The sequence below is a fragment of the Colobus angolensis genome, unplaced genomic scaffold (genome assembly GCF_000951035.1).
Source record: "Colobus angolensis palliatus isolate OR3802 unplaced genomic scaffold, Cang.pa_1.0 Scaffold266, whole genome shotgun sequence".
Classification (NCBI taxonomy): Eukaryota; Metazoa; Chordata; class Mammalia; order Primates; family Cercopithecidae; genus Colobus; species Colobus angolensis.
In genome coordinates, this window is record NW_012115888.1 from 3,296,223 (window position 1) to 3,317,562 (window position 21,340).

General features: G+C 38.4%; 1 protein-coding gene across 3 annotated transcripts in view; it reads left to right on the top strand.

The window, feature by feature from the left end:
• FAM134B (family with sequence similarity 134, member B) overlaps positions 1-21,340 on the top strand; it is a 38,343-nt gene that overhangs the window by 13,544 nt on the left and 3,459 nt on the right. For all 3 annotated transcript variants that reach the window (XM_011947456.1, XM_011947455.1, XM_011947454.1), the window contains 5 exons: positions 14,422-14,548; positions 16,810-16,894; positions 18,833-18,970; positions 19,763-19,827; positions 20,070-20,196. In XM_011947456.1, coding sequence (XP_011802846.1) covers positions 14,489-14,548; positions 16,810-16,894; positions 18,833-18,970; positions 19,763-19,827; positions 20,070-20,196 — 475 coding nt within the window. In that variant the 5' untranslated portion in view covers positions 14,422-14,488. The remainder of the gene's footprint in view (positions 1-14,421; positions 14,549-16,809; positions 16,895-18,832; positions 18,971-19,762; positions 19,828-20,069; positions 20,197-21,340) is intronic.

A 21,340-nucleotide genomic window follows, 5' to 3' on the forward strand; every position in this document is an offset into this window, starting at 1 on the left:
CAATGGCACGATCTCAGCTCACCGCAACCTCCGCCTCCTGAGTTCAAGCCATTCTCCTGCCTCAGCCTCCCGAGTAGCTGGGAGTACAGGCCCCCACCACCACACCCAGCTAATTTTTTGTATTTTTAGTAGAGATGGGGTTTCACCATTAGCCAGGATGGTCTCGATCTCCTGATCTCATGATCTGCCTGCCTTGGCCTCCCAAAGTGCTGGATTACAGGCGTGAGCCACTGTGCCTGGCCATACCATCTCTTTTTAAAAAGTTTTTGTGTTGTCACACCTGACTCAAATACCAGTCTCTCTTTAATATGCTTTGGAATTAATAACTAATCTATACCATTCTAGATAAGGGAAGGAGGATGCTATCTGATATTTAAAAAGTAGCTTGGAAGTGACCATTATTTGCAATATATAAGGACAGGTTATAATAGCCTTGTTAAGTCCCATGACGAAAATGAGAAAGGAAGATTTAATTACTCCCAGGTAATTAGGCCCTGACATGTAGCAGCAACCATTATTTCTCATAAATTTGCCTTTGCGTTTTAACCCCCATTTTTGTTTCCAGTGAAATCAGAGATCCTTGCTTTGATTAAACACAGAATTTCTAGTTCTACATTTTACTGGTTTGCTAAGGAAAGATAACATCAGTGAAGATTGCAGCCATAAGGATCCACAGATATTTCAAAGAGGGCCATGATCCAAAAAAGGTTAACATTCAGCTTCTTATTTTACAAGCAGAGAAACCCAGATTTCTCATGTGGATTAGTCAGACCCCCGAATGGCCTCCCAGTATCATCTGTGGTGGCCATGCTACTGTGATTTGTGTATTACTATATCCCTACATTCTTTAGCATAAATGGTTACAAGAACATTAATTTCATTTGCTAATGAGTTGATTCATAACAGAATTCAGAGTTGATCCATTCCGTTATATAGAAGGTATTTTTAATATATAGCAAGCAGTAGCTGCTGTGCTTCTTGTACAGCCTGCAGAACCATAAGCCAGTTAAATCTCTTTTCTTTATAAATTATCCAGTCTCAGGTATTTCATAGAACTAAGCCATTCATGAGAAATCCGACCATGTGATCCAATCACTTCCCACTAGGCCCCAGCCCAAACACTGGGGATTACAATTCAACATGAGATTTGGGCAGGGACACAGATCCAAAGCATATCATTTGGCCCCTGGCTCCCCAAATCTCATGTCCTTCTCACATTTCAAAATACGATCATGCTTCCAAATAGTCTCCCCAAAACCTTAACTTACTCCAGCATTAACTCAAAAGCCAAAAGTACAGAGTTCCACCTGAGACAAGGTTAGTCCCTTACCCCCATGAGCCTGTAAAATAAAAAGCAAGTTAGTTACTTCCAAGATACAATGGGGTACAGGCATTGGGTAAATATTCCTGTTCCAAATGGGAGAAATTGGTCAAAACTAAGGAGGTGAAAAGTCCCATGCAAGTTTGAAACGTGGCTGATCAGTCATTAAATCTTAAAGCTCCAAAATAATCTCCTTTGACTCTGTGACATATCCATGGCACACTTGTGTGAAGGATGGGTTCCCAAGTCCTTGGGCATCTCTGCCCTGTGGCTTTCCAGGGTTCAGCCCCTGCAGCTGCTCTCATGGACTGGTGCTGAGTGCCTGTGACTTTTCCAGCCTGAGGGTGCAAGCTGCTGGTAGACTTATCATTCTGGAGTCTGGAGAATGGTAGCCCTCTTCTCACAGCTGCACTAGGCAGTGCCCCAGTGGGGACTTCATATGGGTGCTCCAACCATATGTTTCTCCTCTCCATTGCCTTAGTAGAGATTCTCCTTGAGGGTGCCACCCTTGCAGCAGGCCTCTGCCTGAACACCCAGGGTTTTCCATACATCCTCTGAAATCCAGGCAGAAGCTGCCAAGCCTCAACTCTTGCACTCTGTGCACCTACAGGCTTAACACCACATGGAAGCCACCGAGGCTTATGGCTTGCACCCTCTGAAACAGCAGCCCAAGCTGTACCTGGGCCTCTTTGAGCCATAGCTGGAACTGGAATGACTGGGATTTAGGGAGCAGTGTCCCAAGGCTGTTCAGGGCAGATGTGGCCTGGCTGGCCCACAAAAACCATTCTGTCCCCCTAGGCCTCTGGGCCTGTGATGGGAGGGGTTGCTAGATGGTCTTTGAAATGCATTTGACAATGGGGCTTTTTCCCTGTTGACTTCGCTATTTGCACTTGGCTCCTTTTTACTTATGCAAATATCTGCAGCCTGCTTGAATTCCTCTCCTAAAAAATGGGCTTTTCTTTTCTACCACATGGCCAGGCTGTATATTTTTCAAACTTTTTTGGTCTGTTTTCCTTTTAAATGTAAGTTCCAGTTACACATCATTTCTTTGCTCACACATACAAGCATTGGTTTTTAGAAGCAGCCAGGCTGCATCTTGAATGCCTTGCTGCTTAGAAATTTCTTCCACCAGATACCCTAAATCATCACTCTTAAGTTCAGAGTTTCACAGGGCAGGGACACAATGCAGCCAGTTGCCTTGCTTAAGGCATAGTAAAAGTAACCTTTGCTCCAGTTCCCAGTAAGATCCTCATTTCCACCTGAGACCTCATCAGCCTGGTCTTCACTTTCCATATCGCTACCAGCATAGCGATACAAATGGCTACAACCATTCAAGTCTCCAGGATGTTCCAAATTTTCCTTCATCTCTCTGTCTTCTTTTGAGCTCTCCAAACTCTTGCAACTTCTGCCTATTATTACCCAGTCTCAAAGCTGCTTCCACATTTTCAGATATCTTTATAGCAGTGCCCCCACTCTTTGGTACCAATTTTCTGTATTAGTCTGTTCTTTCACTGCTATAAAGAAATATTGGAGACTGGGTAATCTATAAGGAAAAGAGTTTTAAGTGGCTTATGGTTCTGTAGGCTCTACAGGAAGCATAGCGGCTTCTGCTTCTGGGGAGGCCTGAGGAAGCTTCCAATCATGGCAGAAGGCAAAGAGGAAAAAGGTACATCTTACATGGCCAGAGCAGGAGTAAGAGAGAGAGGGGGTAGGGGCCACACACTTTTTAAACAACCAGATCTCTTGAGAACTCACTCACCATCATGAGCACAGCACCAAGGGGATGGTACTAAGCCATTTATGAGAGTCTGCCCCTTGATTCAACCACCTCCCACCAGGCCCCACTTCCAACACTTGGGACTACAATTCAACATGAGATTTCGTGGAGACACAGATTCAAACCATATCATTAACTTTCTACCATTTCTTGTTTGTGTCATCTGTAATCCCAAGTTCATACCCATACCCATCTTCCCTGCATATGGTTGTTGAATATTATATTTATTAATTTACCATTAATACATGTACTATTTACATAATAGCTTATTCTCAAAATCTGCTATTGAGAGAGACTAAGGGCAAGTTTAGCAAGCATTGTCATTTTTTTCTGTTGACTGATAGGGTCTGATTCTCTTAGTAAGAGTGTATTCCTTTAAAAGCCTCTGATTATTTATGTGAAGATAAATGAGATATACTCTTTAAAGGACTAAGTTTGGAACATGACCTAATTAAGCAGCCCTTGACTTGACTGAATATCTCATCTTGACTGAGTATCTCCATGTGCTGCGATAGTCACTGCAGGTTTGCCATCTTCCAGGTTTTCACTTTTTATTACAAACGTTGATTCTCCAAACAAAAGTAAATTGAATTGGCCTTCATAATAAAAGCACTTTGGAGAAACTTGAGAATTCAGTGTTTGAGTTGTATATACCTGGTGCTCAGGCCCAGTGTGATGGATACCATCTCTAAAAAGCAAAATTAGGAACGATACTGTTAATGACATTTTTTTTGTGCTGTAGGGAGCATATTTTTTAGTATCGTCACAGGTTTCATATAAGTAGGCCAAATGTTACAATACAGGGAAGGGACATTTACTTTTGACTCCAACTACAGTAAACCCTGGGTTGAAATTCATCGGAAATTGTGGGTCCTAAGTGGAATGCAAGAAAAGGCTTACATCTAAATTAGCAAACCTGCTTCACAATAACAGTTTTGTTTTCCCTGAGGAGTGTTTCTTGGCTATCTGATATTATCTGTCCTTCAGGAATAAAGTAGAAATATTTTCTGCCCTTGGGGACAGTGATTGAAGCAAATCTTGGCATTCACAAATGAAAGGGTGATGAATCTCCCGCAGGTCTCAAGTAGGTGCTTGTCCTGAGCTAGTAATGGAGTTTGCATTACTCATGCCCTGGGCTTATGAAAGTCTAGTTATTAAAATTAAAAACGCTGAAAAATGACTTATACTTGGCATCTTGTTCATAGAAACTTGAAACTGTAATAAATACTATAATGGGTAGTTGAGTGTCAGCCTCCCAAATGATCTAGGTGGATTGATGATCACCTGGAGAAGTAGCAGTGCTCAGTTTGAGATGGGAGGTAGAAAGGGTCAGTCGCAAAAGTAGGTAGCTGATCTCTGACTTGTTTTAAACTTGGTATAAAAAAAGGGAGAGCCCCAAATAGAACACGAAGTTGCCCTGAGGAAGGTGGGGCTCTCTGGGCAGAAAGCTGCTCCAGGCCGAAAAAGCCGGCACTCACTGGCGCCTTCTGGTCCCTGGCCTTGGGAGGAGTTGCTCACGTGGCTTAATTGGCCTGAGAAAGTGAACGCTTCAAGTTGAGTGCTATGTAATTTCTTAATCTTGTGTTTGCTTTTTTTAATCCTCCAGTTGACACATCTTATTTGCTTTGTCATGGTTCTAATTCTGTGAGTGCTCATGCAGAGAAATATATCTGTTTGTATTTTGTTTCTCTGCCTACATACACTCACATGCAAGTGCCCACACACAGAGGAAGATAGTAAGTATCCACAGGATTAAAAAAAATTCTAACACATTACATTAAGAAATGTTAAAATCTGTAACCAGATACTGACTGACCTTTCTAAGAAAAATTCAACAGGAATTAGCATCAACAGATGTCCACTACCAGTAGAGCGCATGAGGCCCTTAGTCACTCGCTGAGAATGAAGGATCTCCCAGCCAGAACGTATTTATAGGTGTGATGGTTGCAGCAGCTGTTTGTCATGGTTGCCAGGCGACAAGTTATAACAAATCCCCCCCCCCTTTTTTTAAGTTTGTCAATATGGAATGGCAACATAGCAAACTTTCTGAAAAATACTGTTTGGCTTCAACTTCCATTTATTATAAATTAAAAATAAAATAATGAGTAGTGTGAAATAATGTAAACTTTCTGGAGGTATTGTAACAAATTGAAACATCTTTGGAAATGATTATTGCACTATAAATTCATAAGGATGTGAAAAAGTTAAAACTTAACAAGAATGGGGTGTGTGTGTGTGTATGTGTGTGCGTGGACAACACTATCTGAAAATGTTCTCCAGTGGGGTGCAGTTGCCCTACAAAAACTTGAAAAGCAAAACCAAAAAGGGAGTCATTTTTCTCTGATATTCCATATGAAGGTTGGATATTCATCGATCTTTCCATTCTGCCCTACTTATCAGGGCCCAGTCCTGTTCTCTACTGGCATCACAAATGCTGGTGGGCCATGTGGGAACAGTGTCCACAGGAGATACTCGTGGATCCAGGGATTCCCTAGTAACACAGTAAGGCTCAAGTTTTGCCAGCAGAAATCTCATATGAAATACTGATTTCCAGTTCCAGAAAGTCTTGGAATATATGAACCAACCTTCCTTCCTTCCTTCCTTCCTCCCTTCCTCCCTCTCTCTTTTTTTTTTTTTTAAAGTAGAGATGGGGTCTTGCCATGTTGACTAGGCTGGTCGTGAACTCTGGGGCTCAAGGGATCCTCCTGCCTTTGTCTCCCAAAGTGCTGGGATTACAGGTGTGAGCCACTGTGCCTGGCCCGTATTTCCTAATTAGCTGATTTTGAAGGTATTTTAACTGCCTATTTGCACAAAAGAACAAACAAAACTCTTCCATATAGATGACAGTTGTTTTCCAGATTTTTAATAGAACTTTTTGTCTATTGTTTTGTATATTTTTATACATATAAAGGAATGCATGCTAATTATTATCAACATGTAATGTATACAAATATTCAGATAAGTGAATTAAAAACATGGTGCCACTAAATAACCACTGTTAATTATTTTTGATATTTTCTTCTTTGGATGTTTACTGTTTATATTCATTCAATATTTTTATGTGCCTCATAGATGTCAAGCTCTGTTAGCTACTGAAGACAGAGCACTGACCAAGAATTCCTTTATGGAATTTAAAATCTAATAGGGAGTCAGTGTTACAGATGTCATAAATAGCAATTGATAATTGCCATGAAAGAATGTTATCAGATGCAACAGTTGTGGTCAGTAACCAGGAGATCTGCTGTGTTTCAAGCCCTTTTCAGCGTCAGTTTTCTCTTGGGTAAAATGGAGATAACCCTACCTTGCAGGGTATTGTAATGGGGATGGGGTCATAGGGGGATCACGTGGAGGACATTGGGACAATGCAGGCAGAGTGCTTAACATAGTGCCTGGCACACAGGGAGAGCTCAGCAGATAGTTGCCATGGTCATGATTATTATGGGCACATGTTGTAATTTAAGTTTGAGAAGTTGGATTCATGACTATGGAATCACTTTGTGGGTACTAATTTAGCAACAGCTGGAGGGGTTCAGAGAGAAAAGATGAATCTAGATGCCTTAGGACCAAGGAGTTTCACCTGGGAACCAAAGCTGCTTTTCAGCTATTTTGATTTCTATTTGTGTAGCTTGGCATTTAGGGATCCATAATCCTGCCCGGGGCACTGCCCTAATGTGCTTTCCTACTTATCTTTGCAGTGGTCCCCATGTTCCAATCCAGAGAGTGTTTTTTCTGTATCTCGTCCCACATTAGGTGCATTCCCAGTTCCATGTATTACTTCCCTATTCCATTGTGTATTCATTCTGTGACCTTGGACACTATAGCTGATGTATCTGGGCCTCAACTTCCTCAATCTGTTGAACAGGAATAAGAAACAGTAAATCACTCACAGGTTGGTTCTAAGGATTGAACAAGATAGTAAGTTTACAAGATGCTGTTCACTACCTGACCCTTGGGGAGTGTCAGCTATTCTTTTTTATGCTGCCTGTAACCCCCTTTAATTGTTAACAAACTGCCTATGCTTGATTTATTATATAACCTGATTGCATCTTTCCTTTCTACTACAAATTGCCATCTAAATAAAACTGTTATAGTAATCTGTGTAATCTTATAACTCTTTTTTTATAGTTACATTTGTTCATAATTTAAAATATTTTAAACAATTTTCCATTGCTTCTACTGAAACATGTGGCACTTTATTTTGTGTTACAAATGCCAGAAACCAGCTTAAGGCACAAGGGAATTGGCTGCAATCATGGGGGATGTCCATGGGTGGATTTGCTTTGCACTTTGCCTTTTGGGCCTAACAGGACCCAAGAACTCAAACCAGATTATCAGGATTCATTCATATTCTCTCCCTGCCTCGCATATATCCTTTTTCCCTTCCTCTCTTTTTCTGTCTACTCCAGGTTTCCTATCTCTGGTTGGCAATTATCTCCTCAAATCTAAAGCTCAAGAAATACGTGAAAAGATTTTACCTTTGATATATTAAAAATATAATTTTTTGCTTTCAAAAATAACTGAGTTGTAAAAACACTTTTAAGTTCATTAGTATATGCTAAAACATTGTCCTGTAAAATGTACAATAGTGAAAAGATCTTACATTTAACAAGTTCTCCTCATATATCCAATCCCCAACTTAGTTTTCAAATCCATGTATCTCCAATAGCCCTAGATACAATTAAATGCCATTTTAAACATTTCATGTATCACGAGTGTGTGTGCTCTGAATCATTCTTGGGTCACATGGTTACGGGCTGTGCCTTAGTCAACTCTCAGTCCCAGGGCCAGGAATGGTGACAGTTAATGTACATTCACTGCATATTTATTGAAACGAACAGAAGTTAAATGATAATGAGATGGTATTTCTTCTATGCCAAGATTCGTTTTGTTGCAGCGTTATTTTTTCTAGTGCTCAAAGACGCTATTGGTGAAAGAGATGAAACAGGCTGCTAGCACATGTTCTCTCCTACAGAATTACAATCTATTTTTAAAGAGCACAAGAGTGTCATATTTCTTAGTCTTACAGAACCCCCTAATGGAGTATACTGTGTGCTGCATTCTGAAACTGCTGGCAGAGTGCATCAGAATTCCATTATGCAGGCATTAAACTACACAAAGACAAATCTTAGAATATTTAAATATTGTTTTGATAACTATATTTTTAAGAGAACAAAGGTACACAATAATTTAAAAGATACACATGAAAGTAAAATAAGTGAACTGCTTCACATCCCAGTTTGAGTTATTTGGTTCATAACAAAACTCACCACTTTGTATCCTACGGATGGTGGTTGAATCACTTAAAATCAGTTTGATCCCTTTAAGGTCTGTTTTTTTTTTTTATTTTTACTTTTTGAGACAGAGTCTTGCTCTATTGCCCAGGTTGGAGTGCAGTGGCACTATCTCAGCTCACTGCAGCCTCCGCCTCCTACGTTCAAGTGATTCTCGTGCCTCAGCCTCCTGAGTAGCTGGGACTACAGGCACACACCACCACGCCTGGCTAATTTTTGTACTTTTAGTAGAGACAGGGTTTCACCATGTTGGCCAAAATGGTCTCGGTCTCCTGACCTTGTGATCTGCCCACCTGGGCCTCCCAAAGTTCTGGGATTACAGGCGTGAGCCACCACACCTGGCCTAAGGTGTGCTTTTAAGACTTGTTAGGACCAGAGCTGCATTTAGTTTAGGACTGATTATTCTCTGCTACTGAGGCAAGACCCTTCTGAGTATTCCACCCATGTCTGTGAATTTTGAGGTTTTTCAGTCTAGTTGGTAGGACCACGTGTCATTCTTGGCAAAAGACACCGTTCCTTCTAGTCCTTTCTGATGGCTCTTCCCTGGCCTCCGGGCTCCTCACATGCCTGTGCCAGCCAAGCCTCAGCTGAAGACTCCAGGAATCCCCCACAACAGACCTCTCCCTTTGTCTCCTTCTGCACTGTGCTCTACTCTCTGGCACTGGGTCCTGCAAACTCTGGCCCCTTGGAGCGCCTTTTTGGAAACTCAGCTGTGTCTCCTCAACTCAGGGAGTTGCCAGGTGTTACCTGGGTTGCTGCCTCTGCTCCCAGGCCAGGAAAGCTCAAGGCAGAGAGCTGGGTGATCACATAACTCCCTTATTGGTTTATCATCCCTTAGGAGTCACTGTCCTTCCTTGCCTAATGCCCAGATTTTTGAAAATCGTTGTTCCATAGATTTCTTCTTTATTGCCTTTTGATTGTTTCAGGTGGGTTGGGTATATCAGCTCCCTCTCACACCATCTTGCCGAGAAGCATAAGTCTCCCTCTTCAATTCAATGTTACTTTATCAAGGATATTTCTCACAGTGACTCTTAGGATGAGAAACACCTGCCTGAGCATCATCTGGGACACCTGTTAAAAGGCAGATTTCTGAGCCTCCCCCAGGCCTGCTCCATCTCCGTCTCTTCAGTAAGGCCCAGAAAGCTGCTGCTTAAACCGTGCCCTGGGTGTCTCACAACTACATCTTCAGGAACTGCACGAAGGGCTTATTTGGCCAGACCACCCAATGTGTATAACAAATTGTGTTCTAATGGGGACAGGGAGGAAGAAAGAAGGGATGTTGGCTTGCAATTCTACTGAGAAGCCAAACCTCCTTTTTTGTGGACAAAGTGAGGCTGCTTGTCCAAGAAGCCATCTTTCCATGTTTTGTTCCCTTAGAGTTTCAATGGCAGGTAAAACCAGAAATTCTTCAGCTGCTGAAAAAGCACTTTGCCCTGGCTTAAGGTTCCTTGATAAAGAATTGCTTGATTGCAGAATGGCCTTCATCAAAAACACCTGACTAGTTTTTAGTTAAGGAAAACTCAACAAGATGGCATCTGCTGGGGCTTTTTTGGGGAATCATTTACAGTTACAGATCCTTGAGCAAAGCCCATTTGAAAGATGGCGTGGCCATGTAGAGGCTGGGACTTGTAGTGACTTCTCCCTGGGAACTACTTGAACTGGACTGGCTATGAGGATGGAAAATTGGGGATGATGGTCATCAGGGGGTGACTCTTAAATGGTCTTTATCTTGTGGCTGGAGTGTGTGGTGAATTCACTCCTTATGAAGGCAAGAGTGTGAGAGAAAGCTGGAAGACTGGGGAGAGGGAGGGAAGATGTATAGAAAGATGAACCAAAGAACCTATTTCTCTTTGAACTTGGAAAGTACATGTTCTCTCTAAAGCTAAGGAGAAAATATTAATAAAGCTACTAGTAATGAATTTTCTCCCTTAGTTGAGCGTCAGTCACAGAAGACTTGTATTGTTTGGTTAGGAACTTAGTATAAACTCAAAATGTTTTGAAGCCTTAGGTATTTTCATCTCCTTTTATGTTAGTTGGGCCTTATGTTGCATGGTGATCAGTGCCAAGGATGGTGGGAAGGCAGCCACACACCATGGAAAAGATCTGTTCCCCAAGCCTTGCCCAGCTTTCACAGGAGATCTTTTTTCTAGTTACGTGTTTTCCAAATAAGGCTCTCTAGGAAAACCTAGAGTTTCATTACGTAGCAACTCAGCATGTGTATGTGTGTGTGTGCAGATGACACCTGTGTTAAACGTCAACCAAGCACTAAGCATAGATCTTGGTTTCCGCTGAGTATTTGGGTTCTGCACATGAAGTGCTCTGTTTTCCTGGAAAGGGTTGCTCCTGCATGATGGCACGTTGGTATTGGTCAATCACACCTCATCTCTTCTGATTCTAGGAAAGAGTGGGGAGGAACATGAAATGTTCCTTCTCGTTCTGAATTGCCACGTGGTCTCTTCAAAGAATGTCATTGAAAGTATTCACCTTTAAAGAGGGCACACATTTTGAAGGATTAGAACTGTATTGGAAACCCAAAGTCCTAGCCTTGGGTCTTGGCTCTGCCTCACACTAGCTGCAAAAACTTGGATTTCACGTTCCTCACCTATAAAATAGGGGAATTTGAAAAGTTGACATCAAATGTCCCATCTCATGCCAAATTATCTAATTCCATATAACCTAAATTGAACTGTGGTGACATAAATTAATGGTAAACTCACTGGAAGACTATAGAAATGTGAGTTCCTACGGTACTCAGAATTAATCACTGGGCAATTTAAAACTATTATTAAACTCCCAGAGAGCATCTGTTTTTGGTCCAGAAGAAAAGATGTGGAGTGACATCTTTTCTTCACCCTGGAACTTACATTTTCTTTTTAAATCATATATATTTCCATTACATTTTATTCAGCACAATCTGAACATTTATTTTTAATCTCAAACACTTATTACTCTTTACAAACCCATTTGGTTAGATATTATTTTCAAGTTGTACACAGTGAAGTTCTCGTTTCTGTTTGTGATTATAAAAATTCAATATCAATTATAATTTATTGTGCTAATAAACATGTAAGTAATGATGAAATTTATTGTCCCAAAAAATGAATATGTGAGGCTTTTTAAAAGGGGAAAAATGTAATATAATTAAGAGTGTTTTCTTATGAGTATGGAAGATAGTCAAAGATTTTTTTTTCTTTCTTTCCAGCAAATAGTGTTTATTTATAGACACAGAGGAATAGTGCTATCAGCATCCAAGTTTTTGAAATAACAGTATTTTCCACATTTAGTGTAATGCAAGACACAAAGGGGAAACTTAATAACTTTTTATTGAATAAATGAATCAATTAATGGATAGATGGTGTCCACTTGAAGTCCACTGTGGAAAATAGATAAGACCCTTAAATGCAAAAGAGTTTTTAGTTATTTCATTGTAATCTCTATAAAACACCTTAAGTTATATGAAGTCTTTGTTCTAACATTATCTCTATAGTGGCAATTTAATATTATACTAGGCTCTTTTACAATTTGGGGACATTTACTTAAGCAATAATAAAAAATATGTAAACAAATATGGATATGGTGTCATTTCCAAGACATGAATCCTAAAGATTATATTAGAACAAAGTTCCAGCATCTGTACAAAGTACCATTCATTCAAAAAAATATTTTTTTTGTCCTCGCACAGTGGTTCATGCCTGTAATCCCAGCACTCTGGAAGGCCAAGGTGGGAGATTGTTTATTCCATCTTAATCTGTTCGTTTATTACATCTTAATCTTTAAAAGAAAATAACAAATCCTTCCATTATAGCTTTTCATTGATTTTTGTTAGAATTATATTTGGCAAACAGTTCAAATGGATCCTTAGTTGTTCAGTATGCATAGAGAGCCTAAATTAAAATGTTTTCTGTCATCTTCATGGTCCCATTAAACTGAACAGTAGCCTAGCCTGTCTGTGCCAATTTGCAGCAAATCTATATTGTTCTGAGAAAACAGACTGCATTTTAATAACCTTGCATTTCCTTTGCCACAAAGCCTTTGCTCTTCGGTGCAAAATCTTTTCCCACTAAGCAGATATCTTGGCAAGATTTTGCCACTTTTTTTATATTTAATATTTAATATTTTTATTTTTAGGACCACTTCAGTGTTGAGTGTGATGCATGGGCCAGCAACAAGCTTTCTCCCTGCCCTCATTTTCCACAGGAACCTCAGTGAGCTAAAAACTAGAAACAGTCACTCCATTTAAGAGTCACCCGCCGATGACCACATTTAATATTTTTTTTTCTTTTTGTCTCTTTAGCTGAGAAGCTATCAGTTCCAAACCAGATGAAAGACCCAGGCTCAGCCACTGTATTGCAGAATCATGGATGAATTTCAGCATATTTCTTCAAGAAATGTCTCTTTTTAAACAGCAGAGCCCTGGCAAGATTTTGCCACAGATATCTGCTCCTTAGCTATGCCCTTAGTATTTTAATAGATGTGGAATCATGGGGTATGCAAACCTGGTGCCAGATATGGTCCCAGTGAAAACAGATTTGCTCAGTGATTCAAGAGTGGGTAGAGTTAATAGATGCATAAACCATGCCCAAAAGTTCATTTCTTATGACAGACAGCAAATCTACCTATAGGAATAACATCAGCCAGGACAACTGGTAGCTCAGTGACTCTTCAGAGCATTAGTTGAGGTTGAAAGAACAAAGAGGAAGGAAAATGGCATACTTCCCCTTTTTAAAAAATGCTATTGCACTCATTTAAACTTGGATTAAAATTATTTTTATAAAAAGGAATTGTAATTTACAAATTGCCTTACTATTCAAAATATATTAAAAGTCACAGAATCTGTATGTACACAAGCTTCTGTATAGTTGAGCAACTAAGGGCGAAGGTAGTTTTGACTTGTCTTAGGGCTACTGGAGTTGAATCCAGAGATCAGCCTCACCCTAGTACTCTATCTACCATAGCTCAGATGATAGTTCACTAACAATCCTTGTCTTCTGCTAGAAACTTTGCTGCTTTTGTTACTGCCATATCCATAGCTCTGTGGCAGTGCCTTCAACATGGTAGGCACTTATCTCTTAATAATCTCTTAAATGAATGAATTTGAGGATCCTTAACAGGGATTGTTTGAACTGGTATGTTTTTATGAGTTAGGATTGCAAGAGCAGGAATTAAGCTTTATGTCATTGTAATGTTAGGGAATGACATGTATTTACATGTGTCTTCTTCCTGGAGTGATTGTTTCTAGTTTTTAGCTCACTGAGGTTCCTGTGGAAAATGAGGAGAGGGAGAAAGCTTGTTGCCGGCCCATGCATCACACTCAACACATTCTAGATGATGACTAGGAAAATGTACTCTGGAAAAATAGAGGATATTGTAAGATCCTTTTAACAATTTTCTATAGAGTTTTCCAACCATGGTACATAGTATGTATGTATGTATGTATATGTATGTGTGTGTGTGTGTGTGTGTATATATATGTAATTTGTATATTTATTGAAAATACATTGTTGGTGCTTATTCTTAATATTATATGCTTAATTCCAAGGTTTCTCTAACAAGTTCCTACAAGGCCTTCCATGACCTAGTCTCCTCCTACCTCTCCAGCCTCACATGTTCTTCTTCTAGTTGACTTTGCTGGAGCCATGTTGAGACTCAATAGGATAGCACATTTAAGCTCCTTCCCACTCCAGGGCCTCTGCATATATTGCATGTTGTTCACTCTGGAACCCTGTGATTAAACTGCTGATCCATCTCATATTTGAGTTTAAAAATGACTCTTTATTAAGGACGTCCCTAAGCCTCACCCTGTTCTCCCTTAGTGTTTCCCTGGTTGTAAATAGATAATTAATTAGATAGCTAATTGTTTCTTTTGGCATGAGTTTTCTGAAGCAAGTGTCTAGATAGTTGACTTCTGAATTCACAGAGCTTTTCTGGAGGGCGTGGCCAACAGTAGATGCTCAATAAATATTTGCCAAAGCCATAAATGTTGAACGAATCACCTAAAGTTCGGTAATATTTTTTTCTTTTTGTCTCTTTAGCTGGGAAGTTATCAATTCCAAACAAGATGAAAGACCCAGGCTTAGCCACTGTATTGCAGAATCATGGATGAATTTCAGCATATTTCTTCAAGAAATGTCTCTTTTTAAACAGCAGAGCCCTGGCAAGGCAAGTTTTCCAGTAAAGGAGTATGTTTTAAAATGTTCAGTTACTTGGAAACAAATGAACTAACCTATTTTATCAGCTTGTCAGATTTCTCCAATTTTAAGTATAATATACTAAGAACATATGCCATAAAAGCTGGCATCAGCAAGGTTCAGAACTGAGTGTGCGAACACGAGATAATCCTCAGCCTCACATTTTGAAATTGGATTGGTTTTACGTTTTATACATATTTATCTAGCTCATTAGCTAAAATGAATGGTGATTGGTCTTATCAGCAAGACTAGGGAGAAAACAAAGTCTTAAGAATTTCAGTTATCATATTTAGCCTGGTGCTGAAGTCAAAGGGAGATGAAATGAATACATAGTTCTTTGACTGTGCTTTTGAAGATAACTGAATCTTATTTTCAAGCTAAAATGTGGAGGTTCTTGTATGATTTATTTATTTAAGAAAGAAAACTTTTGGCAAAAACATAGTGATTATATAAACAAAATGAGTATTTTTCCAATTAAGATAAAACCCATGAGGGGAAGTGTCTTACATGGTTGGAAAGGGGTAACATGGAGTGGCGCACATACTTGTGTTATTTTATGTGTAGAGGCAGCTTTAATTCTGATCGACTGTCTTGATAGCTTGGGTGAGGTGCAGAACCATCAATAGACCTTTTCTATTCCAGTGTTGCTTTCAGGTTTCTTGAATATCCACCCGTGGATAGAAGAATGAAGAGCTAGAAATGTCAGTATTGAAAATCTGTCTTTTTACCTTGTATAGTATGCAATATCATAACTTCAATAGTATTAAATAATAGAACTATGCTAGGAGACTTTTTGAGTGTATTAAAGTGGCAGTATTGCATTTGGATGCATTTTTTTATTCATTGAAGGTTTTTTTTTTTTTTTTTTTTTTTTTAAGCGTCGATACCTGTATTTGGGGAATGATGTACTGTTGATGTTGATTTTACTGAAGTGATTAAATGTATTTTTGGAAGATTCTAAACTTCAAACTTCTGCACTGGGTTGCATTAATGTGCCCCAAGTCAATTAGCTTAAAATGATGATGCTGTAAATGTAGGGCATAATATGAAATCCCTTTGAAAAACTAAATTCTCGATGTAGTAATACTTTTCTTGGCTTAGCTGTTCCTTTGACTTTATGGCCTTTCCATTTCATTTATAGAATTTCAGATTCTTTCCAGGGCCCTTGCTGTTTTAGAAACAGGTCTTAGTTTTGTTCCACAATTCATCTAATCTGCTTTTGACTAATTTATTAACTCTGTACTAAAGAATGAAAAATCAAAATCAAACTTAGATTTAGACCCCTTTGCTCTTTATCATCATCAGTTATTGGTCAGAGGTATGTATTCCTTCCTCCTGTGTCTTTTAGAAATTCCCTGAATGAATTTCCTTTGCTTGCTTTTCAGTTTAATTTACTATCACTGTTTAAAGATGATGTAAAAATGTAAGACAGTTTAAGACTGACGTGTGAAAAATCAGGTGAAGACTTTATGGGAAAATTTTTCTGCCTTGATGTTTCTAAAGGGAATTAAGGATATTTTCTGATTGTTTTTAAATTTCTTAAAACAATCAAGATTTTTTTAACCATAAATGACAGAAGGAAAATAAACATGTCACTGTAGGAGTTTCATTTAAATGGCAGTTTGTTTCTAAGTGACTTAGAAGTGGGGTCAATTTGAGCAGTATATATGGTTAGGAAAGATGATAGTGATGGCCATAAATTTATCCTGTCAGCTTAGCAGCTATACATTACATTAGATTTGTGTAAATTACGTTAGATTTGTATAGATACCTCTAATTTCTGTAACATGTTTTGCTGTGTTTTTATGAATTTCAGTGGGCTTATAGTGGTAGTTTGAACTTTCAGATGCAGTTATCAGGCTGCATTAATTTCCTTAAATGAGTAAAGCAGAAGAAGTTTCTGGGGACATAATAGTTTTTTGTTCTCTTGCACCTGGCAGTAATATAGCCACAGGCATGTGTAATGGGAGTTGTCACTCTCTGTGCCAGAAATTAGCTCCTGTGTCCTCAAAATAATTATTACCAAGTGCTGAAATGGACTAAGGCTGGTTGAATGCAGCAGTCATTAGTCAGCCCTTAGTGCAAAACAATGCTCTTTGGAAAAAAATCTGTAATAACCGGATAGGTCACTTATACCGGTCACTTATAGATTTACAATTATGTGTGTATCCTGTGCTCCAAAATATCTTGGTGTTATGTATAACTATCCCATGTTATTTCTGTTATTTCCAGTTTTGTCTCCTGGTCTGTAGTGTGTGCACATTTTTTACGATCTTGGGAAGTTACATTCCTGGGGTTATACTCAGCTATCTACTGTGTAAGTATAGTAGAACATGTGGCTAATTTTTGTGATGCATATGGTATCACTTTATGGTCAACAGACCTGTAGTTTGAAGAGGGGGGATGAGTTCTTAACTATAATACAAGTTGATTATTCTTTACTCTCCTGCTGTACAGAGTTTCTCTATTTTCCTAGAGCCATGTCTCTAATTTAAAATTGGAAGAATAGCTGCAAAAGGCAGAATTACAAGTTAATAATTTTATGTTAAATTTTGTCAGTAAAACTATAAAGCTGTATGCCCCACTTCCCAAAAACACACCAACACCTTTGCCTCTGTGCATGTTCTTTGGCTCAAAAAAATAATTAAAACCACAATGAAATACCATTGCATCCCTACCAGAATGGCTAAAATTAAAAATACCGACCATATCAAATATTAAGAGGGATGCAGAGGAAGTGGAATTCTCACATACTGTTGCGGGGTAGGTAGACTGTTAAAATCACTTTGGATAACAGTTTGGCAGTTTCTTAAAAACTACTACATGACAAAGCCATCCCACAACTAGGTACTTACCCAAGAGAAATGAAAGTACAAAGACACAAATGTTCATAACAGATTTATTTGTGGTAGCCAAAAGCAGAATATAATCCATACATCCATCAATAGGATGAATGGGTAAGCAAACTGTGGTATATCCATATAATGGATTACTACTTAGCACCAAAAATTGATACATATAACACTAAAGATAAATCTCAAAATAATTAGACTGAGTAGGAGAAGCCAGATGAAAGAGTATGATTCCATTTATATATTATCCTAGAAAATTCAAACAATCTTTAGTAACAAAGCAGATCAGTGGTTGCCTGGGGATGAGGTGGGTGGGGACAGGGAGAAGAGGTAGGAGACTGGAGGGAAGGATGAATAAAATCATGAGAAAACTTCTGGGGGTGGTAGACATATTCATTATCTTGATTATGGTGATGGCTTCTTAGTTGTACCCATGTCAAAATTTATCAAATTGCACACTTTAAATACATGTATTTTATTATACATCAATGGTCACTCAAAAATGTTATTAAAATGTATGGATTTTCTCCTTTACCTGAAAACTATGATCTGGCACTGCTACCTTTCGATGGGGCAGGCACACTCCACTTAACATACCCTCATATTTTCCAATTTTTCTTACAATGGATTTTAAAATTTACATACAATTTCTTGGCCTCTAGAGACATTTGAGTTTGTAGCTCCTATTTTAAAAATATAATATAGGATACTTCCTAAAAAGAACAAAGAAATAAATATTAGGAATACAGTACTTAGAGTGTGGCAATCTTTGCTTCTTTTTGTATTCTTAATGCATAATGCAAATGGCAAATGGTCAGAGCTCAAATCCATTCTCCCCAAAAGAACTCATATATAACATCAGCCTCATGATTACATTGTTTAGGAGGTAAAGGAAAAGAGGACTGGGGAATGAAAGAATAATTTGGGCAAGGCATTATTCAGATGGTTTGCATTGATCTCATTTATACTTCACAACAACCCCAAAGAAATAAGGTTATTACCTAATATTATTGATGAGAGGCTAATAACTTTCCCATGGTGAAATGGCATTGAATAAATACAGTTAAACCAGGACTGTTGTTTGGAAAGCATGTAATTTTTCTATAAATTTTGAGAGTAAAAGGATTGAAAGGAGGGAGTTGATCTAATTGCACCTGAAAACAATGACTGTGAGCACTGTGTGTGCGTGGGTATGCATGTGTGTGTGTGTGGGTGGTGGTAGAAAATGTTTACCTTACAGAAAAAGAATAGAAATTATGAACTTATTTCACAGAGGCATTTCCCTTAAAAAAAAAAAACTTAAGTTTTTCAGTAAAAAAATGTAGTATTTTGTGAAATACTGAAATGTTATGTAGCCTTTTGAAAGGAAAGGCATTTTACCTCTACCCTCTTTCTTCTTTCAGTACTGTGTGCATTTTTGTGTCCATTGTTTAAATGTAATGATATTGGACAAAAAATATACAGTAAAATTAAGTCAGTTCTGCTGAAACTGGATTTTGGAATTGGAGAATATATTAATCAGAAGAAACGTGAGAGATCTGGTAGGTAAAGTTTATATTTTAGATTCTATGCATGAAATGAGACATTAGCGAGCTATTTTTAGGCAATTCCTTTAATACATTTGAGGATACTTTTAGCTTTTTACTAAATATTGTTATAGAAGCTAATCTCCCTCAAAGTTATATATATCCTTTTCCTATTTAGGCTTTCCTTCTTTTCTCAAATATACAATGAAAGAAACTGACTTTTTAATCCACACTGTCAGGGGAGAAAGAAAAGGCTTCAACACTTATTATTGTGCTACTTATGATTTACTTAGTTTTATTTTGGGTTGGACTATCACAAATACAAAATTACACAAGCAGTGCTAGCAGTGTGGAAGTTGTGTAAGAAGGGATTGAAAAAACAGGGGAAGGAAAAGAAAATACAGGAAAAGCCAATATAATCATCTTTTACTTTTTAACTTGGCTTGAGACCTTACAGGTTCTAAAACTAGAATGTATCAGAGTCACATGGAGGGCTTATTAACAGGATGAGTTGCTAGGCCCCAGCCCAGAGTTTCTGATGCAGTAGATCTAGGGTAGGGCCTGAGAATCTGCATTTCTAAAAAGTTCCCAGGGAGGATGCTTTTGCTGTTTCAGGGACAGTATTAAGAGAACCACTAATGTGGATCATTTCCTTTGCAAATATGTGAAGCTTGTTATGTGCAAACAACCTTGATATGGAGGTTTTTGAGAATATGAGAAATGTGGGGTAAGAATACATAATGAAATAAATGCACTATATCTGAGTTGGCTAGGAAACTGAAAGCTTCCAAATTTTTTTCTCAACAGAAGCAGATAAAGAAAAAAGTCACAAAGATGACAGTGAATTAGACTTTTCAGCTCTTTGTCCTAAGGTATTTTTTGTTTAGTTTTCAATTTGTTCCTGTGTGGTTTGACTGTAAATGTATTTACATATATAAAGCTGAATGATCTTCCTAATAAACTCATATTTCTGTAAGATGACTGAATGATTTCAAAAGAAAAATATCCATCTGGTTTTTATTACTCTGACATTTTGGGGGTTCGTATGGATTTTTCAAAATATTCCATTCAGCAGTTTAAAATGTGCCGCTGGTATTTATTTATATTAATACAGATCAGCCTCACGGTTGCTGCCAAAGAGTTATCTGTGTCGGACACAGACGTATCAGAGGTATCCTGGACTGATAATGGGACCTTCAACCTTTCAGAAGGATACACTCCACAGACAGACACTTCTGATGGTATGCTAATATTTCTGGACACATTTATTTTTATGAGTACACACAAAACTATTTAACTTCTGCCAAATACTGAATGGCTAAATAACATGTTACCACCATATCTATACAGTGGAATATTACTTGGCTATAAAAATGAAGTACTGATACTTGCTATAACATAGATGAACCTTGAAAACATGCTAGGAAGCCAGACACAAAATGCCACATACTGTATAATTCGATTTATATGAAATGCCTAGAATAACAAGTGCAAATAAAGGGAAATTAAGGTAGTGGCTCCTATGGACTGATGGAAGGAGGGAATAATGAGTGACTGTTAATTGGTATGCATTTATTTTTGGAGTGATGAAAGTGTTCTAGAATTAGTGATGCTGCTTGTACAGCTTTGTGAATATACTAAAAAACACTGAATTGTATACTTTAGAAGTGTGTTTTTTTGGTGCATGAATTATCAAAAGCTGTTTTTCAAAAAGTATGAGAAAAAAATCTAAATCAATGTCCAAATCTGCCTTTGGACAGAAATTTTGAAAACAAAATAATTAAAAATTAGAAAAATTACCTCCTGAAATGTCTTTGAAATGCCCTAAGCGATAATGTGGGAGAGAAAGATAGATGGTAATCCTATACATTTAGGCCTAGTCCTCATTAAAAGGGGCTGAAGTATGGAGGGCAAGTTCCCTGAGTCCAAAGCTGACTCTGGAGTTTCTCACATTTGTCTTCGAAGTTAAAACAGTTTTTTATTTTTATTTTTTTTTTTATTTCCAACTTTTAAGTTCAGGGGCACATGTGCAGGATGTGCAGGTCTGTTACATAGGTCAACATGTGCCATGGTGGTTTGCCTCCCATCACCTAGGTATTAAGCCCAGCATCGATTAGCTATTTTGTGATGCTCCCCCTCCTCCCACCCCTGACCCTATGACAGGCCCCAGTGTGTGCTGTTCCCCACCACTGTGTCTGTGTGTTCTCATTATTCAGCTCCCACTTATAAGTGACAACAGGCAGTGTTTGGTTTTCTGTTCCTGTGTTAGTTTGCTGAGGATAATGGCTTCCAGCTCCATCCTTTGCAAGGACATAATCTCATTCCTTTTTGTGACTGCATAATTCCATGGTGTATGTGTACCACATTTTCTTTATCCAGTATATT